The sequence below is a fragment of the Denticeps clupeoides genome, chromosome 20 (assembly GCF_900700375.1).
Source record: "Denticeps clupeoides chromosome 20, fDenClu1.1, whole genome shotgun sequence".
In the NCBI taxonomy this organism is placed as follows: Eukaryota; Metazoa; Chordata; class Actinopteri; order Clupeiformes; family Denticipitidae; genus Denticeps; species Denticeps clupeoides.
In genome coordinates this window covers 9,948,631-9,961,086 of record NC_041726.1, presented here as the reverse complement: position 1 = coordinate 9,961,086, position 12,456 = coordinate 9,948,631, and the positions used below count along the sequence as shown (strand labels likewise).

At 47.1% G+C, this 12,456-nt stretch overlaps 1 protein-coding gene across 1 annotated transcript in view; it reads left to right on the top strand.

The window, feature by feature from the left end:
• ptprua (protein tyrosine phosphatase receptor type Ua) overlaps nucleotides 1–12,456 on the top strand; it is a 104,449-nt gene that overhangs the window by 64,650 nt on the left and 27,343 nt on the right. The window contains 6 exon segments of the mRNA XM_028964822.1: nucleotides 2,187–2,480; nucleotides 5,447–5,767; nucleotides 7,915–8,024; nucleotides 9,756–9,957; nucleotides 11,323–11,425; nucleotides 11,983–12,262. Of these exon segments, the coding sequence (XP_028820655.1) occupies nucleotides 2,187–2,480; nucleotides 5,447–5,767; nucleotides 7,915–8,024; nucleotides 9,756–9,957; nucleotides 11,323–11,425; nucleotides 11,983–12,262 (1,310 nt within the window).

Sequence of the window (12,456 nt, the reverse complement as noted above, 5' to 3'; positions counted from 1 at the left end):
GGTCACCATGTTAGTCACCATGATGCCTGAAAAAACGAAGATTTATTGCACTGAAGACTTTTTTCTAAGTGGCATCCTGAAAATGTCTTTAATCATCTGATTGATCGGCCACCCGCTGAACTCTAACTGGTTTTGCGTTAGTTGCATGTGTCCCAGTCTGTCTGGAATCTAAATCTGATAAAATAAAGCAGAACATAGAACATACGCTCAACTAGCTGCTCTACCACTGTACCAGTGTACAATTTATGGACCAAAAATCTGTCAAAAATCGCAACGATCCTGCAGCAGAGACTGCTGCAGTCCCAGTTCTATTGGACGGGGCAAATGGAGAAAGTGGAGACCTGCCAGAGTGGGCAGCAGGTCAGCTCCTCTCACTGTGGTGTATTTCTTCCTCCATGCATGGAACAATGTCTATTTATACAAGACAGGATTATGGAGAAATACGAAACACAAGAGCTTTATTGCCTTGTGTCAGTGTCAAATAAAGGTCTCCTTAAATGTGACAGTGCTGCTCTTCTTCAAAGCCTCCATTGAAATGGAAATAAATGAGGTGCACGGAACCTTTAGTACTTTGCTGAATTACATAAAGGCTTTACATGAAAAGGCCTCCTACCATTTTTCAGGGGCCGTTAAAAAGCTGTTAGTGTCATGATGTGACCCTGATGCTGCACTGTCTGTTTTACAGTCTGTTCTGACATCAGATGAACTCCAACTCTACATCACCCCTTATCAGACATGCAGACTGATTAAAAAGCTTGATTGATGCTGAATATTTGTAATTAAACTGGAGAATAAAAAAAAATCTGTGATTAAATATAAACCCAGAAGTTCAGATCAGTGTCATTAATGGGAAATACCCATAAGCTGTAGTGGTGACACCTCCAGCTGGTGGAACATGTCCATGTTTCTCAGACAGGAGCATTCTGCAGGCCTAATTTGCCATTATTTATGGGGCAGTTAATTATTATTTATGGCCGGGTGAACGTTGGAGTCCAAGGCTTCAGGCTCTGGGAGACTGTGGGCAAATTGTTGACCCATTTTCCACCAGTAAGACTCTCCATCAGCCAAGGAACCAAACATTGACTTAAAAATAATGTCAGACCTCCGTTCATGTAACATGTGGTATGACTGATATGATGCCAGTAGAAATTTCAGAAGTTCTAACTGCTGAAAATGACTGCAGATCACCTCATTCTATTTTCCATTCCATTAATTTGTCTCCAGAGTGCTAAACCGACCGTCTGCCTTTGATTTCAGCCGCTAATGAACTGGTAATTAACTGTTAATATGATGTCACCCCACATTGCAGCAGCGATGCATGATTCAGTGATGAACTGAGGCTCCTTGATCCTCACAACTTCACCCAGAACCTCACAACCAGTGTCCCGGAGTGTCACCTCATTAGATTTCAAATCAAGCTTCTGTTTTTTTGTTTTTCTTTTGAAAGAGGCAACTTGAAGATGGACTGAGGGACGAGCAGGAGACTTGGACTTAACTTGAGTTAATTGAACTTTTATTCTAAGACGCCCGCCTACTGCTCTGCAGACAAATGCTCTTGGACTAAAATATTTTAAAAACTAAATGCAGATGTGGTGCAGAATTGAGTGATGCAGAAAGAATAATCATCTTTAATTAATTCAACTCGGTCAGAAATGATGCCTCCAGCCACACCACCGGTGCAGCTAGCCAATTAAGCGTCACATAGAAAGTACCAGAGAATTCCATTAAAGAAATCATTTCATAAAATGGAAAAGATGTAAGCAGAGCATCATGCTCTGGATGGCACTGGATTTTATTAAATTAAATAAGCACACAAAAAAAATGATGTTACCATTTAATTATGTCATCAGTGTCTTAAATTCATACTTAATAATGGATAATAATTATGGGACTGGGGCAGTTCGTCAGTGTGAAGCACTGGATTGAAATCTAGGAGGAGATATTAAAAATCAAATAATTAATTAGCTAAATAATGACATTCTAAATAATTACTGAACTAAAATCGACACAGGCAATGTAACCGATAGCCAGTTAGCGTTCAATACAATTTCCATCCTATTAATTTTGCCGTAAACGCATCCTGGGGTGTGATGGTTGCCAAATGTGGAAGATCTTAAACTTCAGAGGTTGCTTTCTAATTGGCTTAATTGGCTCTGTGAACACGCCCACTTTTGTTGTCCTCTCAGTGCCACCCACCCCCATCGCACCCCCTCAGCTGCTCCGGGCGGGACCCACGTACCTCATCATCCAGCTCAACACCAACTCAATCGTTGGCGACGGGCCGGTGATCCGCCGGGAGATCCAGTACCGGGCCAGCCAGTCACCCTGGACCGAGACGCATGGCGTCAGCTCCCTCACGTACAAGGTGTGGCACCTGGAACCGGACACAGAGTACCGCCTCAGCGTCCTGCTCACGAGGCCCGGAGAGGGAGGCACGGGGCCGCCCGGACCGCCGCTGGTCAGCCGCACCAAGTGTGCAGGTGAGTCCAGTGCCGTGCGTTCAAAATTCCCACAACATTCAAAAAAAAAAAATCAAAAAGTGAAGTGATTGCACAGCACACGATGCACACAGTGAAATTTGTCCTCTGCATTTAACCCATCACCCTGGGTGAGCAGTGGGCAGCCATGACAGGCGCCCGGGGAGCAGTGTGTGGGGACGGCGCTTTGCTCAGTGGCACCTCAGTGGCACCTTGGCGGATCGGGATTCGAACCGGCAACCTTCTGATTACGGGGCCGCTTCCCTAACCGCTAGGCCACCACTGCCCCAACATTCCCAGTTCAGATGAAATTTACTCCATTACATTTACTTCAGTAGCTTCTAAGAGTAGGTTTACAATGCCATACTTACTTTTACTTCAGTAAATTTGTCAACTAGAAACTCGACTCTTACTTCACTACATCGGGCAACGCTTGAACATATTTATGTTTAAAGCATATTTATATGCCTTATTTTTGCCAGACAGATGCACATTCAGAGGTAGCCATGCAGTCACATGACCACACAAACCCGGGTGGCAGCGCCACACAAACTCACCGCACAGGTTACAGTAAGAATAGAGAATCCCAGAATCCCATAATGCCATAAGCTAAGTAGAACTCTGAACATTTTCTGTAGGGGACGGAATTAGCATTATCGTTTAGCTGTTTTATTAAAGGTATCAGAGCTAACACATATAATTAGCATATATAAGATATTTTGTACCAGAATTAGCACATTTATATTTTTCTGACTGAATACATTGTTTCTACAAATTAAGTAAGATATTACAATGCAACAGTTACTCAGTACTTGAATAGGTTTATTGTCATATTTTTTGGATGGCTACTTTTACTTTTCTTATTTTGGAGTAAAACCCACCTCTGAACGTAACCATGAATAGCTACAGCAGGGCAGGTAACGGATATTTCATTAAATATTACTGATAAAACTTACATTAGTTTTGGTGTCAGCATGGCACGACATTCCAAGCCTTTGAATACTATTCCCTGTCACACATTATGCAGCTTCACACTCATAAGATGAAATAAAAGCATTGTCATTTATAACATGTTCAATATGAATTATTACCAAAAAAAAAAAAAATCCTTGAAAACACACAGACAAACAGAAAAAAAATGCAGTTACACAAATTCAATCGGTCTTGGCCTGAAGGAAGAGGCGTCCATCTGCTCCATCTGCCCTGCCCTGCAGATGCTCCACCAGTCACTTGTCACAGATCCCCCGTCCCCCCTGTCCTCATCCTGACAGCCCCCAGCGCCCCGGAGGAAGCCCCGTCTCTGGGGAGAAGCAGCTGGTGCAGGATGGATGTGTGTGGATCTGCACCACAGTCACCTGCAAATCCGCTTCTTGCGGCAGTACGTGAAGCCAAATTGCAGTCTGACATGCGTGAAAATGTTCAGACCTCAGGAATGACTCTGGCATCTAATCCCAAAACGTCTAGTGTTGCCAGTCTCAAGAATTCATGCCATTATGATTGCATACTCTGACATGATGATGTCGTGAAATAATAATTAAATATTGGCCTTTGAAACAGACAAAGATCATTTTGTTAATTCCACTTTTGATGGTTATTTTTCTACACACTTTTTACATTCTGAAGAAAACTGGTGAAATACTGTGGACTCTAAGTGTTAAAAGGATTTGTGATTTTGGACTTTCAGAACTTGAGTATTCTAGAAAGTGAGAATAAGGTTCTGGTATTTCTCCTGTAATGTATTTTAAATTGGACAGGGTAATATGCAATACGTACCGGATGCCTTTTTGAAGAACGCTATTCGTGATAGACGTGCTTGGTGATGGAAGCTTTTAAGCACCAGCTTACCTCCGAAAACGGAGCCTCACAGGACCCAGACATCAAAGCGGCGCTCGTCAGTCTGAATGGCGGAGGGCAATTTAGTCCCGGAACTTGTTTAAAACCGGCTGAAAAGGACGGAACCGCTCGGAACCTCAAGTCGCCACGTGTCGGAAAGCACCGGGGGCAGCCCAGAGGACCGTGGGTAGCCGGAGCTGATGAGTTTCCTGGGACTCGAGCTTCCCGACAAACTAGACCCTGACTCCACTGGCCAACAATTTACACGTTCGGACCGAAGAAAATGGCGTGTGTGTAATTTTAGGGATGAGTGAGACGGAGCAGATATGATGCGGTTTCCTTCAGGGTTCTCAGAAATGCGTCCAGCTGGAGCCGATGCCCGATACCGTCTCCTCGCTCCACCACAGGAAGACATGCCGTGGTATAAGAGGAGATGGCGTCTCCACGGGAACATAAGAGTGACGGACGAGCAGACGATGGAGTACGGAAGCGATGCCGCTGTTCGTTGCGGAGACGGCGCCAGGCGTCCCCTTCATCCGTGTCTCCCGTGCCTGTAGGCTGGAGTGCCGCCTGTGGTACAGACATGTGAGGACAGACGCAGGTCACATGTAATAAGAGTCTAAATCTAACCTGACTGCTAAATGTCAAGTATTCTTTTTCTATTGAGGATGAACACACACACACACACACACACAAGCAACTTTTTGAAATGTAGACATGCACCAAGCCGCCATCAATTCAAGGTTAAATGAAACTGGAACAGACGTTCAGAACCACACACACACACCCGTCAGGAGGTGACCCCAGGAGTGTGTGTTCCGGTGCTCCTGCGGGCAGGACAGGAATAACGGTGTGGAATGACAACAGGGAGATTGTGGGCGGGGCTCCTGCGTTCACACATGACACGTGGAATCAGAATGAGCAATATCATAATTCTTTACTAATACCATTATTACCGTATTGTTCAAAATATGAAGCCCCTCCTTTTTTCAGGACTCATTTAAATATTTATTGGAAAATATTGTTTCTGTATGGAGAGTTTTTTACTTCCTGACGCACTACAAGCATTTATAATTGAATGATCATCTGATGTGACATTTGGTATTAATATTCATCCCTTCACGTCTCGCCCTCAGAACCCATGCGCGCCATTCGCGGCCTGACGGCGGCGGAGATCCAGTCCCGTCAGCTTGCTCTGCAGTGGGAGCCTCTGGGCTACAACCTGACGCGCTGCCACACCTACTCGCTGTCGCTATGCTACCGCTACTCCATGGCGACCGGCAGCGGCGGTGGGAGCAACGCCACGGTGCGCGAGTGTCTGTCCCTGGAGCGGAACACGTCCCGCTTCACGCTGCGGGACCTGCCGCCCTTCCGGCCTGTCCACGTCCGCCTGGCGCTCGCCAACCCCGAGGGCAAGAAGGAGGGTCGCGAGGTCACCTTCCAGACCGAGGAGGACAGTGAGTGACCGGTGACATTCACACGGACACTGCTGCGTCTCGCATATCATGTTGTGAAAGTTTTGTGATTGTGAAACACCGCAGCACAGCACACGGTGACACAGTGAAACGTGTCCTCTGCATTTAACCAAAAACTTAGTGAGCAGTGGGTGGCCATAAAAGGTGAGGGACCTGATCAAGGAAACCTCAGTGGCACCTTGGCGGTTTGGTGATTTGAACCCACAACCCTTCGGTCTGCTTCTTTACCCGCTAGGCCACCGCTGCCACCACTGTTGCTGGAAGTTGAGTGCAAAATAATCAAATTGTGTTCATACAAAGATGCAAGCGCAGGCAATAACCAATCAAATGCCATAGAGTGGACGCTACCAAAATAATTTAAATGCAAATCTTTTACTGCTGGTTCTATTCAAATCAAACCAAGAGTTTCAAAATGGAGCAGAATTGTTCGGACACGCCCACTTTGAAACGGGCATCGGTTGGCGGGTGTCGCCAACTTCATTTAGTGGAACACGCTGCTCGCCTGGACCACGCTGCTCCCCCACATTTAGCAACTCTTCAAATATTGACTCACGAAATAAGCTGGATCAGCATAATGAGCACCAAAGATCATACTTTTAAATGAAACTACATGAAAAATTAATGAGGCGGGGCCATGGGCATGCGGGAAGAAAAAGAGTGAGGCGGCATTGCAATTTTGCTTATATTTGCATTTATGCTTTTTCTCGCTCCTGTTGTGCCACATTCTCATGCTAATTTCCTACATTAAATAAAGGTCAAATCAATAACCGGGTGGAGGGGAATTCATCATAGTCTGGCCCGTGTGACGAGGGGGGGGGACACGGCAAGACCCGGAACGCTCCCATTTCTCATTTCGCGGACACAATGTAGCTCGTTTACGTTTCTCCCACCGCGGGATGTTGGGCGTGTGTGTGTGTGTGTGAGTGTGTGTGTGTGTGGTGTTGCCGCGTGGGCCTGTCACATGTGATTAATTACAGCTCAGCACAAATCCAGTATTAATTTCCCAAACACAGCAGGCTAATGCGGAGCAGGGCCGCAGCGATCCCGAGACGGAGCCTTTCTACCTGCCCCTCCTCTTATTTATGTCCCCTCATTCCCTTTCAGTCTGTCTCTAACCTCTGCCGTTCCATCCCTCCTGTCTGCCTGACTTAGTCTCACTGCCTCCATACTTGTCACTTGTCACTTTTTGTCTCACTGTCCTCACTGCCACAAAGTTCTCTTTGTCTTTTTGTTTAAGAGAAGGAGTGTGTCTGTTTGTACCCGTCTCATTGCCGGCATGTGTTTTGCTTTTTTGCCTTTTTGTCCACCTTCCCCATTCCCTTGACCTGTCTCACTCCCTCCAGACCGTCTCACTGTGTTTGTCCCGCACCTTATTATTCTCTGTCGTTCTCACTCTTTGTGCATGAAATGATGTCGCTGTTCTCCTTGCTCCACACTCTTGATTGACACCCACCGACCACATTGTTATGCACTGTATGTACTATTACCCACAGTGCACCTGGTGTCCACCCTCCGGTTACAAGTCATTGTCTGTGCGTTAATTAACTGTATTCCGTGTGTGCGGATGGGTGGGACGCACCACACGCCCACAGCCACCTTAATGCCACTCTGACATCCGCGCCGTCCTCGTGTCAAAATAAAAGCGTCCATCACACGGCACTGCTGCTGTAATTGGGTTCTGCTGGTGACAGATTCTAAAAGACGTCCCCCCGTTCCCTCTCTGTCTCTCTGTCCTGCTTCTTCAGATGAGATCTTGTTAGTGCTTGTCACTCTGCAGCGTCTCGTTTCCGTCTCTCCCCGCCTTCACCACGCGGTCCCAGGGTCTCGCAGTCCACCCTTCTCCATCTCTCGCGCTTACCACGCCCACAACCAGTACCATGCCCCGAAATGTCCCCTTCTCTTTCTTCTAGTTCCCAGTGTTGATCTGAGGTGGACTTTCTCTCGCTGCCTCACTTCCCCTGTTTTCTGTGCCGTCAGCGTGCTGCTAAACAAGACGAATAGACCACCAGACCCCCCATTCATTCCACCCGTCTGGAGGCGTCTCAGCTCCACCCCTCCCTCGTCTCTGGAGCGTCTCTTCATCACCTGCTGACTCCTCACCGAGGTTTTTGTTTGTTTTTCTTCCGCAGTTCCAGGAGGCATCGCCGCCGAATCGCTGACCTTCACCCCGCTGGATGACATGATCTTCCTGAAGTGGGAGGAGCCTGTTGAGCCCAACGGCCTTATTACGCAATACGAGGTCTGTGGTTCCTTTCAGTGAAATCATGGCTCAACAATTATGCACTCATACACACTACAATAAAATGAGATTTTATTATTTTATTTTTATTTCAACATAAAACAATGTTCAACTGATCTGAGATGAAACAGATGTTGCAGCAATTCCATGCATTCCCTCAACGGGTCCTGGTCACTCATTCCTAATTAGTGTTGGCTTGCAGTGATCAGGACCCGTTAATCGGGTGCATCAGTTATTAATATTTCTTACCGTTCCTGCTCCTCACAAGCTTCCAGCAGCGGGTGTGTCTGATTATTATTATTATTATTATCCTTCGTTGTGTGCACCGTGTGCTGTGCTGTGCATCACAATGACAATCACTTCACTTTCACCATCCCGCGTGTTGTAGAATAGAGGTGTGAACCTTCACTGTTCTTACGATTCAATTCAATTATCGATGCATCATGATGCATTCCATCGGTTTTTATACATTACGTTTTCAAATACGTCAGTGAGATGAGAGTTAAGGCCTCGTTCACACGGCTGTCTGAACCAGATGTTTTTATGTCATTTGTGGCGTCAGGTTTTTCAAAGCGTCTACATGGGCATTCAGCGTCTAATGGCATCTAATAAACGCTTCATGCAACGTTTTCTTGGCATCAATTTCTACTGAAATCTTGACAAGCAGTTCATTTCAAATGTCTGTGTGGGCATGGCTGAACTCTGACCCGGAGTGGCTCTGTACTCAGATCAGACCGCCAGTCACTACTGGCGCTACTTTTTCAAGTAGAATTTTTATTCCACTGCCAAAAAAAATCACCAAGCAACATCATTATGATATAATCAATTACATGGAAGCGGAATCACCCATCACCCATGTCCGTATTGCGTTGCATCGATTATGAGATTCATCTCAACTCCCCTTCTGTGGATGCTGGTCTTGCTGGTATCTGTCCCACTTCCAGGGACAGATTTTCCTTCAGAAAGCCCATGTGCTGGAGGAAAGCCATGCCACATGCAGCCGAACAGTGAACTTTACTGTGGCGTTACTCCTCAGCCTTTCACCTTGAGGTTGATGTGACTGTATGATAATTAGTCTGAGCCTCAGTAATTAAGACGGGGTGCAAACATGATAATTATTTCTGTCATACGGACCACCAGTAAACACTTCTAGTTATTAATATTTCTTACCTTTCCTGCTCCTCACACACTTCCAGCAGTGGGTGTGTCTGATTATTATTATTATTATTATTATCCTGTCCTGTGCAACGCTCAGATCACTGCTGATTATACGTCTGTCCCGCTGTGGGTTATCTCGTCTCTTCCAACATGGAGTAATAACCAAAGCCCTGCAGAACATTTTCAAACATAGCGAAAGCAGACAGGCGGGCTGTAGGATAGGAAACCGCAGATCCCCATCAGCTGGATTAAACGTTTACTCAAAATCAAGTATTCTGCACTTTTTCTTCGTTTTTAAAAATACAGTTCTTCAGCTGAAGGACTGGGTACCACTGATCACCGCTGATTCACGGTGGTCCATTCCACTTGAACTGATGTAGATCAATTAGAGGTTCTAAAAATCTGACAAATGAAAACAATAAAATGTCATATTCCATCATAAAACGGTGCTTGTGGTGGTAGCTTCAGCACGGTGGTAGCTTCAGCAGGACAACATACGTCCTGATGGGAAACTGGAGGTGTGATCAGTGTTCAGAAGTACAAACATCAGAACCGACTTGTGTTCCTTTGCAGATCAGCTACCAGAGCATCGAATCGTTTGACCCCAGCATCAACGTTCCCGGCCCCCGTCGCACAGTGTCCAAGCTGCGCAACGAGACCTACCACATGTTCTCCGGCCTTCACCCAGGCACCACCTACCTGGTCTCCGTCCGGGCACGCACCGCCAAGGGCTTTGGGCAGACCGCCCTGACTGAGATCACCACCAACATCTCGGGTGAGGGTTGGGGCGGGCGTGGCGGACCGGACGTGTTTAGTTTGTCTGTGTTTTCCACTGCGCCGTGGGGATTAGGGATTAGGTAAATCTTGCTTCATCAGCGTGGTAGATTTATTGGTTGGCTGATGCTTTTTTTCATGCTCACACGCTGTTTTGCTGCTTTGGCTGGAACAGTAACTGACTCCAACCCCTGTCAGGTCTCAGAAAGCCACTCCCAGGCTGCGGGAAACGAGCTTCGCCTCCAATTTTGCCAGTTTCGCATCGCAATATCAAGCCGAAAAAGGGAGATTTTACTTATTTTACATAAAAATAAGGGCAGTGGAGACCTAGCGGATAAGGAAGTGAACCTGTAATTGGAAGGTTGCTGATTCGAATCGTGAGGTCCCACAGAGGTCCCCTTGATCAAGGTACCATCCCCACACACTGCTCCCCAGGGACAAGGAGACAACTGAGCTCCAAGTGTTGACCTGGCCAAGAAGTTGGTCCGACTTTCATACTTGCATCAGTCGGAAACATGTAACCAGCAAAACTTCTCCAACCAATCACGAAATGTGGCTGCTATCTGTTGCTATAGCAAACATGTACTGGTGAGCATCGATCACGTTCCTCCAGATGTCCTGCAAAAAATCCAGACTCATTCAGTCAAGGGAGCATGTGCTGAAGGTGCAAGTGATGGAGAACAGCATCATGGCTCTGGAGGTTTTCACATGAACCTACCAAGACAAGAGTAATAATGAGCATCTCATGTGGTCCTCCATGACCAGGAGGAAATGGTGGTAGTGGCCTACAGTGTTAGACACTTGCCTCTGAACCAGAAGTCCACAAATTCCCAGGTTCAAACCCCACTTGCTAACATTGTGTCCCTGAGCAAGACACTTAACACTGAGTGTCTCCAGGGGGACTGTCCCTGTCAGACTGTCCCATTTATGACATTATGATAAATGTCATAAATGTAAATGTTCTCAGTAGGATGGTTTCATTTTGATCATAACAGTAAGTGACTTGCAGGATTTGTTTTTACATACCAGACATCACCCTGAGATTTTAGAGACGATTTAACATCCAGAAGTGACCGCAGGTTCTCCGCCTGTACGGATTTCAAGAAGATCGGATGGGACCCAGCAGGCTTTGTGCTGCCAACTGACTCCTCCATGTTTAATGCAGAATAATCCTTCACACAGACAGACCTCATTACTCCTGCCTCTCCTCATTCTCGTCTCTTTTTATTACCAAGCGTTTCGTGACTCGGCGCCTTCTACGTGGCCGTTTTTAAAAGAATATTAGTTAGTGTGCTTCGTCTGTCTTTTTTATGCAGTCCCTCAGTCCGAATTGATCTGTACGTGATCTGCATCTCCTGTCTTGCAGCCCCTGCTTTTGACTACGCGGACATTCCGTCCCCACTGAGCGAATCGGAGAGCACCATCACGGTCCTGCTGCGCCCCGCCCTCGGCCGAGGAGCACCGGTCAGGTAAGACCAGAATCATGAAAGAATGATTACAACCCAGGTTTTACCCCTGACCTACTTGGATATATAACGTAAACGTGTTCAGCCACATGAGCATGTTCCGGCTCGTTTTCGACTAATCATTTCACTCCAGGACGTCTTGAGTGTTTGAGGGTCAGTGTAAAGCAGCATCTTTGGCCCGAGATCTCTCCAGGATGGATGGATGGCCCCTGTGGGGGTTGTTTTCAAAATGACCCCAATTCCTTAATTGGAATCTTACTGGGATTGGAATGGCTTCTCTGGCTAGGCCACAGCAGGATGTTTAACCTCATTCGGTTCCAACAAGCCTTTGGCCCAGTGCCTGGGATCACTGTCTTTCTGCAAGGTGAAATCTGTCCAGCAGCGAGACAAAAGCCTCCTCTACTCATCCCTTCAGATTTAACAAGATGCCCAATATCTGCTGAGGAGCTTGTTCCTGCAATATTAATCATATTTTATAGATGCAAATCTACAGCTCCGATTTGCCCTGAAACGGAAGGATCCGGCACCGTTTAGAGGTGAAGGTGTATTTTTATCTGCAGTTCGTACCACGTGGTGGTGGTGGAGGAGGACGGTTCCAGGCAGGTCCGCCGGAGGGACCTGGGACCGCTGGACTGCTTCCCCCAGCCCACATCCCACGGAGAGGTCCAGGCCAAGGGCGTCCCCCACTATTACACGGCCGAACTCTCCCCCAGCAGCCTCCCAGAGGCCACGCCCTTCACCGTGGGCGACAACCACACCTACAACGGATACTGGAACACGCCGCTCGACCCCACCAAGAATTACCTCATCTACTTCCAGGCCGCCAGTAACTTCAGAGGGGTGAGTATGGTGGACAAGCACGATCTAGCAAATTGACGAGGGGTCAGAGGTCAGTTCGCTTTCTTAGGCAGCTCGGTTGCTGCAGCAGGGCATTATTTTGGCAAATTTGCTGGTGAGTGAAGGCAGAGGTTGAGGTCGGAGTGAAGGTCGGGAGTGGGCGAGGGGGGTGGACGGCGGTGAGGGTTTCGACTCGC